Genomic DNA, 16,881 nt, shown 5'->3' with positions numbered 1-16,881 from the left:
GTTTAATCAGGAGAAATATGGTATTGTTCTGCTATCATGTTTATCAAACCAAGACTACCCCTCATCAATCAGTAATCATTATCGATATTGCAGGTGCATGTCATATGCTAGGTATTAGCTGTGTGAGATAAGGACAATTCGAGACAATTAACAATAGGTATAGTTTGTCTACGGAAATGTTTTACAAATAACTGCAATGTAGTTGGAGTACAAGTGTTGCTCGCTGCTCGTATCCACTTATGTGCTTGTGTGTGCAGCTTTCGATTAAAATGTTTATCAGACAAAGAATGTCCTAGGAGTCTGAACCTGGCCATAAATGAGTACATCCACCGCGACATTGAGGAAAAAGGACAGACAATTATTTAAGATCCCTGTGAAACAACAAAGACATTATTATGCTCTTCACTGGAGGGGGTGAGGGAATGGAGAGAATACATGAAGCAAATGCATACAGTCACAAGAGAACATGCACATTTGTTGACAAGCTCAAAATCCCAACAGCAACCAAGACCATGCAGACAATAGTTTATTGAAACAAAAAACTCAAAACACACGTGTTACACAACAACATGCATTGATTGCAAAATGGGAGCAGACAGCTGTTTGATTTGCGACAGTGCCTGAATGAAACTTGTTGTAGGGGAGCTCATGGAAACATGTCTTTAACTCAAATACAAATTACAAATGACTACATAAACAGTGATTGCATTGCAACATAGATAGGAGCTTACGCCCCGCATATAGGCTGTGTGGATTAATGACCAAGAGTGACTGTGAACCAGGTACTCCAGCTAAATGCCTCACTGCATTCTGCAGAACACTCAGTACTGAGTGGACCCTGTGATTCAGCACTATTCTTTTACAGGCTAGCCAGCAGACTGCTCTCAACAACAACAGCTCTGAGGGCGCTTAAAAAAAGTGTATGTACAATACAGAAGTACTGACCTACTTCTTCCAAAGACACTTATCTTGTGTGCAGTGAGGAGATGAAAGCAGAGGGGTATCTGTGATGGGGGAATGTGTGACAGAGCCTGCCAGTCCCTGATCACTCTCTGTCATTCTGTCATGTATGAAACAGACCTCTAGTCTGTAGACAGTTTCCAGATGGCAAACAGTCTCATACATATTCACGGCTCATCCTCACTTCTTTCTCGTGGGGATTAGCAACGTCTCTTTTTTCCCAGCAGATCCTACTCCATTGTTCCCATGTGGAAGGCACTTCAAAGGTATTTAACATGAACACATAGTGTTGATTTAGCTTGTCTATTCTAAATTGATTGAGCCTTCTTCCTAGCGTGATAATAATGGTCAAAGGGAGTCACCGCAACATATATGAGAACTGTAGCATTCCTCGAATATCACAGAATACACAACAGACGCAAAACACCACAGGCGAAGGAGTCGCATACATGAACTCGTGGGATTATGTATCGGTGAAGAGGACATACAAAAAAAAAGATGAATCGCATGCAAAGATCAAACATGACAGAGAGAGAAATACACACAAACCCAATCGCACGGACGATACAAGAGAACTGACGAAAGAATCGGGTGAGTAGATGAGTTAGACACGTTCAGTGCGGATGTAACCACAGTCAGTAGCATGCAGGTGAAGAAGATGGTCCAGAGTGTCGAGGTGCTGCGACAGTCTCGGGCTCCATTTACCTTCACTGTCGGACATCGCCCCCTGCAGGTCGTCCATGATGAAGGCGATGTCGCGGTCGTAGCCTCGGGTCCGCGACTCCTCTCTCATGTGCTGCTGCACCTCAGGCAGGGAGTGGCTGGACCCAAACTGGTCCCTGGAGTCGGCAGATATGGGCGGCAGTGGGCCAGCGGAGGCCCTGGCCATACCCATGGGCTCTCCCACGGGGCTCAGAGGGCTCTCCTCCTCCGAGTTCTGGGCCACGATTGGTATGCGCCCGCGGCTCTGGCTGATGGGCAGGCTGGTGGGTTTGGCTCGGGCCGCCCCGGATGCAAACGCTGCATCCAGAGCTTCTCCTTCCGTCTTCAGCCTGAGGGAGGAACTGGACAGGTCTGTCTTTATGGACAGGTCCAGGCCGTAGACAGAGGAAGGACGAGAGGAGGGGCGGGAGGAGGGGCGGGAGCGGGTGCCACTTGGGTAGGTGCCGTCGTCCTGGAGAGAGGACCTCATGGTGGGGCCCCCTAGGCCCAGAGACTGGCCCAGGTTGAGAGAACCAGACAGGTTGGCCCCCAGAGAGGAGCCTAAGTATTTCTGCTGTTCTGTCAGATTCTTCCTCAGCCCAAAGGTGATCTCATCCTGCAGCAGCCGGGCTCGGGCTGCCAGGTGGGTCACCGAGGACGCCCCCGATCCCAGGAAGCTGCTGTAATCTGGCTCCAAGTTTCGGCTCTCCTGGATGGGTGAACATTTGGTCATCTTAGGGTCCATCAAGGCCTTCTTGTTCTTCACCTGTTTCTGGTAGAGCACAGCTGTGGGGAGCTGCTTGGCAGCTTGTTTCTCCAGGGTGAGTCTGCCAATGCTGTACTTCTCAGCCTTGGGGAAGTGTCGGTAGCCGGCATCGCTTGGAATGTAATGGGGCAGACCCAGGCTTGAGAGATGCTCCAGGCCCTCGTTGCCTCGTCTGAACTCCTGCTTGATCTGTTGCTTCAGCAGCTTCAGCTCGTAAGGCTCTTCCATCGAGTCCTCCTCTCCTTTCCCATAGCCTTGGAGCCGCGAGGAACTGCCCAGGAACTCTGCCACCTGGTCGAAGGAAAAGACAATGCTTACCATCACCATAATCGTCATACACTTTTCAAAAGGTACAATGCAGCGCTTGATTAAAGGAAGGACATGCTAACATAATGGATTTGGAAGCAAGCTCTATTACCTCAGCGGTGCGCCTGGCCTCGGCTGCCCTCAGCAGTCTGTCGGCCTTACTCAGCTCCTTGTCAGGCAGGGTGAAGCCAGAGCCCAGGCTTGAGGTGCTCAACCCTGCAGAGGCCTTGGTCAGCTCCCCTATGTCCTCAATCAGGACGTAGTTCCTGGCATTGTGGTGGTCAATGTCAGCATAGAAAGACTCAGCAGAGATGCTGGACATGGGGCTGGAGGCCATGCTCCTCTCCTCCAGCCCCAGCCTCAGGTCGAGGCTGCTATACTTGCCCCCGAGATGGGCCACCGCGTACCCGCTGTCTGTGGAGGAGGGCACGATGAGCAGAGGCTGATTACGGATGACCTCGTAGTTGGGGGTGATCTTGGGCTCCAGTTCGGAGAGGGTGTTCTGACGCTGTTTCCCCTGAATGAGGAGCAGCTGAGCCTGTTGGTAGCTGCTGGGCTGAGCCTGGGAGTGGGAGGACTGGGGGTAGGAGAGGGTGGGGACGGAAGAATAGACCGATTGGGTCTGGTAGGGGGACACTTGTTGGTGGTAGAGAGACTGCTGCTGGTAGAGTGTCTGCTGGGGGTAGTGGCTGCTGGACTGAGTCTGAGGGACGTACTGGGCATAGTGGGAGTAGGGACTGGTCAGAGTGGAATACTGGGAGTCTGCCTCTGTCTGTGGGGGGATGAACTGGTCGAACTCAGACTGCGGAGCTGTCCGAGGTCTCTCCAGACCATGACTACTACCCCTGGCATCCCGGATGTTGCTGACCTCGCTGTCAGACATGTAATCTCTCTCCTCTGCCACTCCTTGTAGGTAGGCCCTCTCTCTCTTCTCCCTCTCCTTCAGCAGAACCTCCTTTCGCCGATTGATGCCCATCTCCAGGTACCTGTAGGAATGAAAATCTTAGATTCCTTTTGACATGTGTTCATTGCTTATTACATTTCCTTTAGAGTCAAACCAAACAGTCAGGTAGATGAGATCAATGACACGTCTTTGCACACCATAGTACCTTTCCTATGTGTGTGCATGGAGGGACCTCACTGAGTGATGCCATGGAAGCCATTTTGCCCAGCTATTGGAATGGAGAGGTGAAAGTGAATCATGCAGGCAAATTGCTGTAGGGAATCACGACTGTGACGATGTCGATGATCACAAAGCGTATTTAGTAGATGGGTTCACTGCACTCAGACTCTTCAACACAATTTTCAGGCGAGTAATAATCTGTGTTGTGCATATAAATAAAGAAAACGTACCTCAGCTTGGCATCAATCTCTTTCTCCTCCTCATCTAGTTCGGCCTGTTTCTTCCTGAGCTTGGATGACTCTCTCTCTACCAGGTCAAGCTCCTTGTCGATGTCCTGCAGGATCTTAGCACGAGCCATGGTGGTGTTACGGGCCAACCGGCGGCGAGCAGAGTTGGTGCTGTAGCCTGAACGGCCACTCAGTGAGTCCTCTTCTGGAGGGGGATCCGGAAGAGTCCTTTTTACCTTCTTCTGGGAGCCGGAGGGGGAGCCTCGACCCTTGGAACATTTGTGATTCAGATGTCAATGTTTTAGATCTCTCTTGAGTGTAAATAAATCTCAAATATATATCACTAGCAGTTTACTGTATAATAATGCTACACAACAAATAAACGTTTCCGACTTTAATATTTTAGGCAAGATCATTTCTCCAGGAACTTACAGAGTAAGGGTCTGAGTAGTGATAGGCTCCCATCCTGTCCTCGGTGGTAGGGCTGAGGGACTTGGGGTCTGACAGGGACTTTTGTCCTGGCTTCAGCATCCTGGGGCTGGAGGAATACCTGGTGGGGTCACCCGTCAGCATCCTCTGACCCCCCACACACTTATCCTCCCTGCCGAACTCTATGGATTTACTCTTGGACAGTGGAGACACAGATGAATAGAGTATCTTAGGGAGGTCTGTCTTCAGGTGAGTGCTGTAGCCCACCTCTATTGGAGTGTGGTGCCTCCTGTCCGATGAGTCTGTCTGGCAGCTCAGACTGCCCCCTCTTTGGGAATTCTCGGGGGCGGAGATGTGCTTGACGATCTCCACCTTGGCGTCCATCTGGACGTTGGGCCGTTTGAGGGTGCCCGAGTGATCGGTCTGGACGGAGATTTCCGCCACTGTCTGGATGGCTATGCTGGTCACTTTGGAGCTGTGCTTGCCCTCGCTGCTGTGCTTACGAGAGCGGCGGCGGGCTCGCGTGGGCGCATCCCACTCCTCCTGGTCCTCATCGTCCGTCTGCACGCTGGTATCCACGCTCCTCTTGTTGTTTCTCCTCTTCCTCCCCACGTAATGTTTGTTGGAGTCCTCATCGTCAGTCTGTACACCACTGTCCATGATCTGTTTCGACCCCGCTGGGAGCTTCTTGGTAAGCTGAAGCTGGTCCTCTTTCGGACTCCCTCCCTCCGGCTGGGTGGCAGTGGTAGCGGGGGAAGACTCATCCCTAACAGGCCAGTACTGGCCGTTATCCCCTACCCCTGCATACTGGGCTTCCAGCAGGTTGCCGGCGGTGCCTGTCGTTCCGTAGTGCTCCTCTAGCTGGCGCTGTAGCTGGAGTTGGAGCTGCTGGATCTGCTCTAGTTGCTCCCGCTGCTGAGCGTATGTCTCCTGCTGGGCCACCAGGTGTGCCTGATGCTCCTCCTCCTGCTGCATGAGCAGCTGTTGTTTCAGAGCCTGCAGCTCCTCCAGCTCCCTCTGCACCATGATCTGCTCTTGTTCTCGGTAGCGCTGGATCTCCTGCCTCTCCCATTCCAGCTCCTCGGCCAGGCAGAGCTGCTTGAGCTTCTCCAGTTCCAGGAACTCCCTCTCCATCTGGTACTGGGCCATCTTACTGTCGTCCAGCCCAGGGAAGAGAGGGGAGGAGGTCAGGGCTTCCAGGGAGGCTGCAATGGCCTCCAAGGTGGTGTCTGAGTACATATCTGGGTAGCCTGTGATGATGTCAGCTAAGGCTGTGGGTAGGAACTCCTTAGATAGGCCGGTGTCCAGACTGATAATCTGACCAGGGTCAGTGGCGGGGATGAAGCCGTAGGGGTGGGGGGCTAGCTGACTCTGGAGAGTGGTTGTATGTGGCAGGGTGGAGATGAAGATGGAGCCAGGCTGAGTGGTTATTGCGTAGGTCGATGGGACAGGGGCTGCTATGGAAGAATACACTATACCATCTGAGGATCTAAGACCACTATTTACACCAAAGCCAGCAGCTGGGACATTGGGATACAGATCAGTGTTCATCCCTGTAAAGGCTCCAGCCGCCTTGCTGGTGTAGTCTAGAGCTTCACCTGTCATAATAGGTACAGGAATGTAGGCATTAGGCCATGAATAGGACGAGGTATCAAAATATCAAAAGGTAATGTTCATGCACTTCAGATTTGAAAGAAACAATCAGTAAGCATGCATCTATCTTCATTTCATCTAGCAAGAAGCGAAGCCAAAGTATTGAGGGAGAACACGCAGGCACACGCATGCATCTGAAAACAAACAGAACAGAAATTCATAAATTAACATAAATGAATAAACAAATAAACATGCCAATGAAACGTGAACTCTTTTGAAACAATATTGCAGTGTGCAGCATTATATAGAACCAAACCATACAATAGCCATGCACCCATGCTCTATCTCCTTGACTGTACATACCTGCTGATAAATTAGCTGCAGTCAGGTCTATTGCCCCATCGCCTGCTTCACTGAGATAGTCATATCCATTCTTCGGATCATAGGGGAACACTCCTGTCTCGACCAGGTTCGTCTCTGACATGGAAGCCTTAATGCCATTGAGGCCTTTGATGCCGTAGACTCCAACGTTGTCATACTGATAGTGGTCGTCTCGGTAGCCAAATCGATTGTCAGGCTGGGCGGTGACTGGAGGCTGTGTCCTGCAGCTCCCTGTGAATGGCAGCTTGTAGATGACATCACAGCAGACACTCCTCCTTCCAGCCGTCAAGTCCACCGGAGTCCCATCATCCTCCACCACGGTGGTAACCACCCCTGGGCTGGTGTCAGACAGAACCACCAAGGCCTTCAGGGGTCTGGATGAAGACAGATCCATGGCTCCTGTGACCTCCAGAGGAATCGGCCCACCATTGGCGATAGCTGCAGAGGTCAGGGTCAGTGGCTGCCTGGTGGCCGCTGTGGAGGTGAGGGCGCCATAGGACAGATTGATGGGAGCCTCTGTTTCTGGGTCTAGAACTGGGGTTATCAATGGGCTCACAATGGGCTGAGTATTCACTGGTCTGTACACAATCTGAGCCAGAGGCTCGAATGGTTTGTAAGTTGTGAGGGGAAGAGGCATAGAGGTAACATGTCCCTGTAGGTCCAGAGGCTTTTCAGCTAGTTCCTTGCTGTAGGAGGCGATGGTAGCTGTGCAGGTGACTATAGTGATGCTGTCAGTAACAACAGAAAGGGTAGTAGCAGGTGTGAGTTCTGAACTCAGGTTGACTATCTCAGGCTGCACTGCTGTGGCGTGTCGCCCACTGGAGTCAGTAGAGAAGGACTGACGACAGGACTCTGGGGCTGTCAGATCCATTCCAGAGTCTGTCATCTTCACACCAACCTTAACTGTGCGTAAATCAATGACATCACCAGGGTAGATGGCCTTGCTGTTCTGTTTAGGCATTGGTTGAACCATAGCTACATCTGGCTGAATGGTGACGGCAACACTAGCTACGTTGGCGACAGGGACCTGGGGGAACATCTCATGGACCACAGACACAGTGGTTCTCTGAACCTCAGTGGTTACCACCTGAGTTAACAAGCTGGGTAGGCTCACAGGGGGTTGTCCTGAGGTAGAGATGGAAGCAGAGTACATATGGCTCATGCTGGAGACCACCTTCTCTGGCCCCCGGAACTCCTGACTCTCAATGGACTCTTGGTGGAACTTGGTAATGGTTATCGGTGCCACTGGTACAGACCGGGAAATATCCTGGACTGCTGGCACTGACATTCTTCTGGTGTAGGCCTCGGTAGTAATGACTTCCAGGGGGGTTTCGTACTCTGATGAATAAGTTAACATCTCAGAAGCTGGCAATAGTGGCTGCACTCCTGGGGGAATGGACTCTCTTTGGTAGGGCATGTGTGTTACATAAGCTTCTATAGGCATCTCATGCTCTGATGGCATGGATATCACCTGAGCCATGACGAGTGGCTGTTGCATGGTTATTGAAGCCCTCCTTGTTGTGGTAAGGGCCTCAGTTGTAATGGAGGGTGTCTCGAACCCTTGAGGATAGGGACATTCTTCAGATACTGTATGTGAAGGCTGCATTGTAGAGGATATGGAGGTTCTCCTAACAGTGGTGGCCTCAGTTGCTATGACCTCCGTAGGCATCTCGTAGTCTTGTAGTAATGTCATCACCTCATCCACGACTTGAGGATGGAACACTGCTGGTGATATAGAGGTTGCCCTTGGAAGGGCTTCTGTTGTCACCACCTCTGTTGGCATTTCAAATTCTGGTTGTGTTGCTATCACCTCCATCAGTGAAGGAGACTGCTGCATGGCTAGTGGCGTAGCCTCTCTAGAGACCTGTGTGTTATATGCTTCAATAGATGCATCCTGCTTTACAAGCATTGGTATCACTTCAGCTACTATTTGTGGTTGCTGGGTCACTTCCGGTACTGGTGGTCTTCTGGTAATGGTCTCAGTTGTGATGATCTCTGTGGGTGCATATTGCTCTTCTGGGAGGCTCACCACATGGGCTGCAGCCTGTGAAGGTTGACTCACAGAGGACTCCGAAGCTATTCTGTGTTGAATAAGTGGTGCTTCAAGAGAAATCTCTGGCTCACATGGCATTGCAATAATCTCAGCTACAGGCTGCGGTTGCTCACCAACAGAAGGTATTGAGGGTGTTACAGTCATCTGGGCAGCATGGATTAGAAGTGGCTGAACTGCATCCTCTGGTTCTGGTGGTATTGTTATGACTTCAGATTCTGCTTGTGGCTGCTGAACAGCAGGTGATATTGAGGTCCTTCTTGCAGTGGCCTGGAGTGCTACAGCCACTAGCTGAATCTCTGGCTCTGGTGATATGGTTATCACCTCTGACACTACATACTCTATTGGCTGGGCCACAGGTGGTACATACGGTTTCTTGATTGGGGGTGGGACAGTGTATAGCTGAATATGTGTCTTCTGCTCTGATTGAACTGGTGCTACCTCAGTCACAACTGTTGGCTGGTAAAGTAATGATGGTATGGAGGGTATCCTTACTGGGGCCTGAGTAGCAACTCCCTCGGAATATGTCATTGGCGCAACTGTTGATGTTGTGACTACAGCTGTTGGTGGTGGTTGCCGCACAGTGGGTAGAGATCCTCTCCTGACAGTCGCCTGTGCAGAGAATGCCTCGGTGGGAGTCTGCTGTTCGTATGGGGTGGTCCTCACAGCTGGTGCTGCCTGATGTGTAGATGGAATGGACCCCCTCCTGATAGGTGCCTGAACCGTTATAGCTTCCGTAGGTGTGCTTGGCTCAGAGGGCAGAGTTATCACAACATATGTCTGCAGACATCTGGTATGCCTGGGAGACAGTGGTGACTTGGGGGATGTTGCACTCAGCTTGGACTCTACTGTTGTGGTCAAACCGAGAGACAGGGCATTTGGAGGTTCTCTCGTCCTGGGCAGTGTATGGGCCTTCACATGCTGGATTCCACTGGCTTTAGGAGTCTCTGGAGGTTTGACACTTTCCCCTGGTCTGTGGCTGAATACCAGGCCAGCAGGGATGGACACAGGTTTTGGCGGCACAGGAGGAGGACCAGGGGACTTAGCCAAAAGGCTGGGACTTGCAGTCATGACAGCCTGTGACATAGTCACTACACTCGACACAGCTGTGGGAAATGACGATGGGATTGATACAGGCAACATTTTGGGACGTACAGCTGGCTTTGGTAAGGTGGCGGGGGGAAGTGGAGGAGGAGGTGGAGGGGGCTCTGTAGGAGCAGTAGGGAACGGAGCAACACTGACAACCACACCAGCTGCTATCTTACTGGCCTCAATTACAGGCGAGGATGTGGCTACTTCCACTAGATCTTGGGCAGACTGGCCAAGGACTGATACGTTTTCCACACTAGGTACTATGATAACTACATGCCCTTGTCTAGTTGGTGTCACCACTTGTGGTACAGAGGCATTTTCCTCCATCCTGGGCTGGATATCCACTACAACAGACTTCATGGGCTGACCGGATGAAGTTGTACCCATAGCTATTGTGGTGGTCATGGTAGGGGACACATGTTGGATAGCCCTGATGGCTGAAGGTTCTGTGGTGGTCTGGGGCAATGAGACAGAAGTAGACCGAGGTGGAGGGGGAGGTGGGACTTTTTTCTTGATGACTGTTGTTGATGCTGGAGCAGAAGGGGGCACCTGGGATGGAACAACTGCAGGAGATGGGGATTGAATAGCTGTCTGCACAGGGACTGAGTGCACCACTGTGGCCTGGGCCGTTGCTGGTGAAGTGACCAGAGCTGATACTGGGAGTGGGGCATAAGATGTGGTTGAGACTAGGTCTGGCATTTGGACTATGACTGAAGCAGGAGCTAGAGTTGGAGTATAGGTTGGAGTAGAAACCAAGACAGTTGTTGAAACTGATACTGCTGCTGGAGCAACAGTGGGGGCAGCTGAGACCACAGGTGTTGGACTTGGTGCTGACACCTGCACAGGAGCTGGACCCTGGACATACTTCTGGGATGGGGAAGAAACCAGGTCAGGCATTTGAACCACCACTGAGAATGGGGATGGAGAAGGACCTGGGGCTGAAGGAGCTGCAACCTCTGCTGGGACAGGAGAAGTGAGGGGCTGGATTGGATCTGACACCACATCTGGTATTGTGACAATAACTGTCGAACCTGGAGCTGGAACTGCTGCTTGAACAACATGCTCTGGCGAGGTTTGGGAAACAACCGCAATTGGAGTGATTGAGGGTGGAGACATATCAGCCAGAGGCAGAGCTGGTTCTTTTGCAGATTCTGGTGTTGGAGTGGAGAGTGGAGTTGAGTCTGAAGACAGAGGAGTTTGAGCCTGGAATGAAGACGACGATGTAGCATTGGATGCTAAGCTTGAGTCAGGTGTTGCTGGTGAGGTGGGAGGAGACCCCTGCGATACAGGGGATGGCGTAGTGGTTGTTTCAGTGGCTAGAACTGGAGTAGATTTAGCTTGTGGGACCTCACACACCACACTGAGAGGTTCTATCTCTGGTTCAGATGGTGGGGTATGCTCTGATACTGGAGGAGTCTCCACTTCGTCTTTGGTCTCGGACTCATCACTAGGTGTGATGTCAGAGGACATACCAATGCCATACTCCTCCACCAGACTGTCATCCTCCTCCTCCCCAGAAGAACATTGGGTAATCTTGAGATCTGGTATGGGGAAAAGTGATCGCTTAAGGACTGGATCCTGAGGAATCATTGGTCTAGGAGCAGGAACATATTCCCCATCCGGAGCGCTAGGTATGATTACCACCTCAGGACGTTTGGGAGGCTCAGATGGCCTCGGTGGGGCAGGACGTTTCTTTTTCTTCACCGGCACCTCAGAGTTAGAATCAGAACCTGGTGGGGTGTTCTCTGCCTCCGCTGTGGAGATGGTAACATAGAAGGTCTCTGCAGATTCTGGTGAAAGAGTATCCATAGTGGCAGACTGTGCCTGTTGAAACTCCTGTTCAATCAACATCAGCTCCTTTTTCTTCTTCATCATCTCTTCGTACACTTCCTCTGGAGACCGGAGTCTCTTCACAGGTTCAGCTGAAGCGTCTTGATTTGGTTCCTCTTTCGGAGATACACTGGGTTTAGTTTCAGGTTCCTCTACTAAGGACTCGTAGAGATAGTCCTCAATTGCCATGCCTCCATACAGTGGTTCTACATCAGGTTCTACCTCAGGGTCTACTGTGATGGTCGTAGTTTTCTGAATCATGTCATCATAGGCTTCATCTGCAGTCTTCAACTGCTTCTCAACGCCTGCTGCTTCATCAGGAGATTGTTTTACTGTTGTTGGAGGCTTGCACATTTGAGCTAGCCTGCCCTGTAAGCCCTCTGATTCTGACTCCATGCTGGGGGAGTAATCAGAGCCTGATGTCCTGCGCAACTCCTCCATCTCCTTGGCCTGTCTCAGCTCCTCTGTGGGTGATGCATCCTCAATAGGTGAAAGGTTACTGGGCGAAGTCAGTGGGTGTTCTCTTCTTCTCTGAGTCCGGAGTTCATCTTTCTCCCTCTTGGACTTCTTTGAGCTCCTCTTTTCCGGTTTCAGGTCTCCCTCCCTATGGTTCTCATGCTCCCTAAGGTGCTCCTCTTCCTCCCTCATCCCCTCCTCCTCAGAGGAGTCCTCGATGGTGGGCAGGGCCTGTCCGGCCTGCCTGTGCTTGGCCTTGCGGTGCAGTTTTCCCTCCCCGCCGGCTCTCCTGTGGCTGGGGCTGCTGTCGCTGTCCTCCTCCAGGGAAGAGGCAGAGGTGGGGGAGGCTCCTGGAGTGAAGCTAGACACCTGGACGCTGGATGAACCGTCACCTTTTGACTTGTCGTCCAGTGACTCAGTGATACTCTCCACCTCTGCATCCACATCGTCAGTGCTCTGTCTCTGCTTCATCCTCGGAATTGCTTTTTGAAAGACGATGGTGGTCTCAGTTTCTAGTCTCTCCTCTGTGGTTGGGTCTTCAGGCTTGGGAAGAGATGGCCGTCTGGCTGGGCTGCCTGTGTTATCTTCTTCGGGCAATGGCTCGGCTGTTTTAGGGATGTTATCCAGCTCCAGCATCTTTTCAGTGGTAGTATCCTCCTTTCTAAACTCTTTCTCATCTTCTGAGAGAGACATCTCTTCCTCGGCTCCGGTCATGCCCATTATCTGCCTCCGGATGAACTCTTCGTCGTCCACGGAAGAGTCGGGGCTGTCGGCTTGAAGGTCCTCACTGCTGGAGGAGGTCATATTTACCTTCAGCCTCCTTCTCTGGGGCTGGGGTGAGGGGGTAAGTTCACTCCCACTGCTCTCTTCCATGGGTCGGTAACTCAGACGCCTCCTCTCAACCTCCTCTTTTTTGATCACGATTGAGTCTGTGGTCTTGTCCTTCACAGGAGATTCACTAACCCCCTTTACCTCCTTCAGTTCCTCTTCAGAGGTGTAGGAGCCCTGTGATATGGGTAGGATCTCTGGATGGTCATGTTCCTTAGTATGATCTTCAGCCTCTGTCAGTTCTTGCTCTGAACTGGGGATGACTGGACTGGAAACCACCTCCTTCACAGCAGTGTCTGCTGGAAGGATGCCTGGAACAGTGGTAGGCTCCTGTATCATTACTTCTTTCTGCTGAAAAATAGTAAACATAGAAAGATGTTACTTAAGGAAACAATTATTTGTTGTACTTAAAATACTTGCAGTAGTCTGTAGACACTTGCCTTCTCTAATGGTTGAGGATCTGAAGCAGGAATGACCTCCACAACCTTCTCAGCTAAGGTAACAACTTCCTTGCTATCATTCTTTGTTGTCGTCAAAGGTTGGCCTGTCTCTGGTGTCATCGTGTATGCTGCTGTCATTGGTTGTGGCACCTCTTGTCCTGGCTGCTCGTCGATCTTATTCACCTGTGGCATTGTCGGTTCTGCCGTTTGAGCCTCAGCTTCAGGTATTTTTTCTACCTCAGTGATTTCCTTAGGGGTAGACACTATTGTAGAGATTGGAGTCAGAGGTTCTGGTGCTAAGGCTGGAGTGAGCACAGGGGTACTCACAGGTGGCTCCATCTTTATAGCCTCTGTCTTCACCTCTGCCTCAGCCAGAGGCTTCTCTGCCATGGGGACCTCCATCTTAGCTGGCTCTGCGTCCTTTTGCACAGAGGCTGGAGCTGGTTTCATCTCTGCCTTGTCTGGTGCAGGTGTGTCCGTCACCTCTACCACTGATGCTGCAGGTATGGGCTGGACCTCGGCCTTGGAGGCTGCAGGTATGGGCTGGACCTCGGCCATGGAGGCTGCAGGTGTGGCCATTACCTCTATCATTGAGGCTGCAGGTATGGGCTGGACCTCGGCCATGGAGGCTGCAGGTGTAGCCATTACCTCTATCATTGAGGCTGCAGGTATGGGCTGGACCTCGGCCATGGAGGCTGCAGGTGTGGCCATTACCTCTATCATTGAGGCTGCAGGTATGGGCTGGACATCGGCCTTGGAGGCTGCAGGTGTGGCCATTACCTTTATCATTGAGGCTGCAGGTATGGGCTGGACCTCGGCTTTGGAGGCTGCAGGTATGGGCTGGACCTCGGTCTTGGAGGCTGCAGGTATGGGCTGGACCTCGGTCTTGGAGGGTGCAGGTGTGGGTTTGGTGAGAGCAGGTGCAGACATCTTTCCCATGTCTCCCAGCTGTCCAGACAAAGCCCTCTGAGTCTGACAGTTCAGGCACAGCCATTCCTTCTGTGAACACAGAGGTTACACAACACACGTGGTTAGAACTTGACTGGATGCCAAGAAAACAATTGTGCTACCATATACACTATTTAGAATAACCAATTATTGAGGTTATATGCGGATGATTCAGGACTAAGTCACAATAGAGCTTTAGAATATATGTTTGACTATGAAACTGAATAAAAAAAGGGATATATCAGTTAATCAATTAATCAGTTAAAGCAATGCAGGTATGAAATACAACTATTGTGAGCAAACACATTACCGACCCAGCCATACAGTAATCCAAATTAGTCAACAAGCATTACAGAACGGGTTACTCTAGAAATAAACAATCACAAAATCTTATTTCATGGACTCCTGGAGTAGAAAAAGCAAGACACAATCAGAACACAGCTGATTATATTGTTTAGGCAGCACATTTAAAAAAAGCTTACCTTGCAAAAGAACAAATCACATCTTAAAGGCCAACATTTTGCTGCTGAAACTAAAGCATTCAAATCAGTGTGATCTTTCAACCACGTTTAATATCGGACCATTTTGTGGAAAGCCTTCCTCTGTCAATAGATAGCACAGACTGCCACTAGCCTCTCAGCAGAGCCGTCAGAAACACAGCATTGCGCCTACCTCTGCAGAGCCAGAGCTTAAGCCATGGAGAGGAGCTAAGATGCACAGGGCAGAGGCAGAGACAGTCCCAAACGTATCTTGTTTATTAAATGCCTCTCAGTTTCTATTACAGTGAGTGGGATAGAGAGTTATGTAGCTACACACAGTTTAGGTACTAGGTACGTATACAGCATATATACAGGTAAAACCTATGTTCAAAATGATGTCGGTAAACAAGTAGGAGCGCACATGCTCTTACTAGTGTGTCCATAGCTCGGATACATAACAAATCAAGAAACATAAATGTGCATGTTAAGATATGAGTTCAATCATGTGAACTAATTCCCATATGTGTACTTTGACACACAGACACACACACACTTCCCCTCTCTCTTTCTTTCTCTCTCTCTTGGAGATTAGTACTGGTTTAGAACCCTGTGACGTAAATAAATAATATTTCATGGGCACATGTGCTGACTAGAGCTTTAGCCAGTGATGTAACCTTCCCTCTGTCATGTCCAGGCTTAAGCCTTTGCTTCCAAACCAGCTGTGATAGTGTCTTGTGTCTGTTAGCAGAAATAAAACCCCAAATACCTACACTAACATGACCTGCAATAAGAAAATACTCAACCGTGAAGACAGGGTCAAAGGAAAACGTTTTTGTGGTCAAAATGGACAAAAAGCCTCACAACATTCCTGCTTAAAATAGTCAAAGAGGATTGTTCTGATGCATGTTACCGTGCTGTGGATTACAATGTCCCCCTATGACCCATCGGCCCTCAATCACCACAACCAGACAGACTTGACAGAGGGATTTAATACTTGAGAATGCATATGCGCACTCGCTCGGCACTAGCTACCAACACATCCCAGTCATCTTGCAGAGTATATTATGATAGCAGCTGATCCATTAGGTGCTTTTGTGAAAGACTGAAATGGGAATGCTCTGTTAATGCACACATCATTCACTGCCCAGCCATACTGGGATCTAACCATGTATGGTAGTTACCAAGAAGTTATTTGAAATAACCATAATACATCATTCCTTCACAAAGGACCATTCAATACTACCACTTCAACCCCTGAGACCAGAGCAATGAGACGGAACTGAATAGTATCCCCATAACTGCTTTGCTCAGTCAACAACCTCCTAGTTGTATTTTGCTATGGCATGCCTAAGGGACATTGTTCGTACTTTCTACATGCACTCCATTGATCACACAATTCCGCATAATCCAAAGCAAAAACTGTTATTTTGAGGTTGGAGTAATTTAGTTGAAAACCAACAGAGGGGAAACTGTCTCTAATTGCAGTCGATGGCTGACCCCAGTCAGGTCTGTTTTGAAAGGAAGGACCCTTGGGTTCAGCAGGCGGTCTTAACGCAGTAACATGTTCTTTCTGTTTCATAGGATTACTCAGACACATTGAGCCTCGACACTGTACTCAACATCAGTGCTGCTGTGTTCAGACAGCGTCGAATAACAACCACAGTACATTGTTCCTAATCTTTTACCCAAGGATCTACATTGCAAGAGAAAAGTTCAAAAGATCAGTCTGTCAGTCTGATATCCTGATAGATAAAAGCATGCTATCTCCTCTCTTATGCGCTGAGGATGTAATCACAGCTGAAGAATGCTGCTCCTCATACATATGCAAATCATCCCAGGCATGTCAGCAGTGGGACCAATCAGGCGATTAATTGGTAATCAAAAGCAAAAAAACTTCCTGCTTCTCTGATCACCTCATTCGCCATCACAATGCCCTCATCAGGGGAGAGGTCACATGTTTTTAGATGGGCTGAATGTTAAAAAAATAGTATTGCTACTTGCAATTACTAAATACCAAAACTAACCATTTAATATGCTATCCTGTTTCAGTGAGGAAGCAGGCATGTATAATTGTTGTTAAATAATCTAGACCTGAAAGTTTTTACCAAAACAATATTATGGTTGACTTAAATGTCTAATCATGATTCTGATGATAAAAGTCTCCCTTACTTGATTACATTTAATACTATCAATCAACAATTGAATTCAATTCAAGGTCATCTACATTTTGTTCCTCCAGCAAAAACCTATGTCTCAGAAATGTCCTTGGCT

At 49.7% G+C, this 16,881-nt stretch overlaps 1 protein-coding gene across 4 annotated transcripts in view; it reads right to left on the bottom strand.

The window, feature by feature from the left end:
• Window positions 1-13,090, bottom strand: part of pclob (piccolo presynaptic cytomatrix protein b) — a 28,651-nt gene extending 15,561 nt beyond the window's left edge. For all 4 annotated transcript variants that reach the window (XM_062461731.1, XM_062461735.1, XM_062461732.1 and 1 more), the window contains exons 1-5: window positions 6,470-13,090; window positions 4,517-6,111; window positions 4,088-4,353; window positions 2,847-3,720; window positions 1,666-2,719 (exon numbers count right to left, since the gene is read on the bottom strand). In XM_062461731.1, coding sequence (XP_062317715.1) covers window positions 1,666-2,719; window positions 2,847-3,720; window positions 4,088-4,353; window positions 4,517-6,111; window positions 6,470-13,082 — 10,402 coding nt within the window. In that variant the 5' untranslated portion in view covers window positions 13,083-13,090. The remainder of the gene's footprint in view (window positions 1-1,665; window positions 2,720-2,846; window positions 3,721-4,087; window positions 4,354-4,516; window positions 6,112-6,469) is intronic.
• Window positions 13,091-16,881: the final 3,791 nt, after the last annotated feature.

Source organism: Osmerus eperlanus, chromosome 5 (assembly GCF_963692335.1).
Source record: "Osmerus eperlanus chromosome 5, fOsmEpe2.1, whole genome shotgun sequence".
Lineage (NCBI taxonomy): Eukaryota > Metazoa > Chordata > Actinopteri > Osmeriformes > Osmeridae > Osmerus > Osmerus eperlanus.
This window is presented reverse-complemented; position numbering and strand designations above follow the sequence as displayed.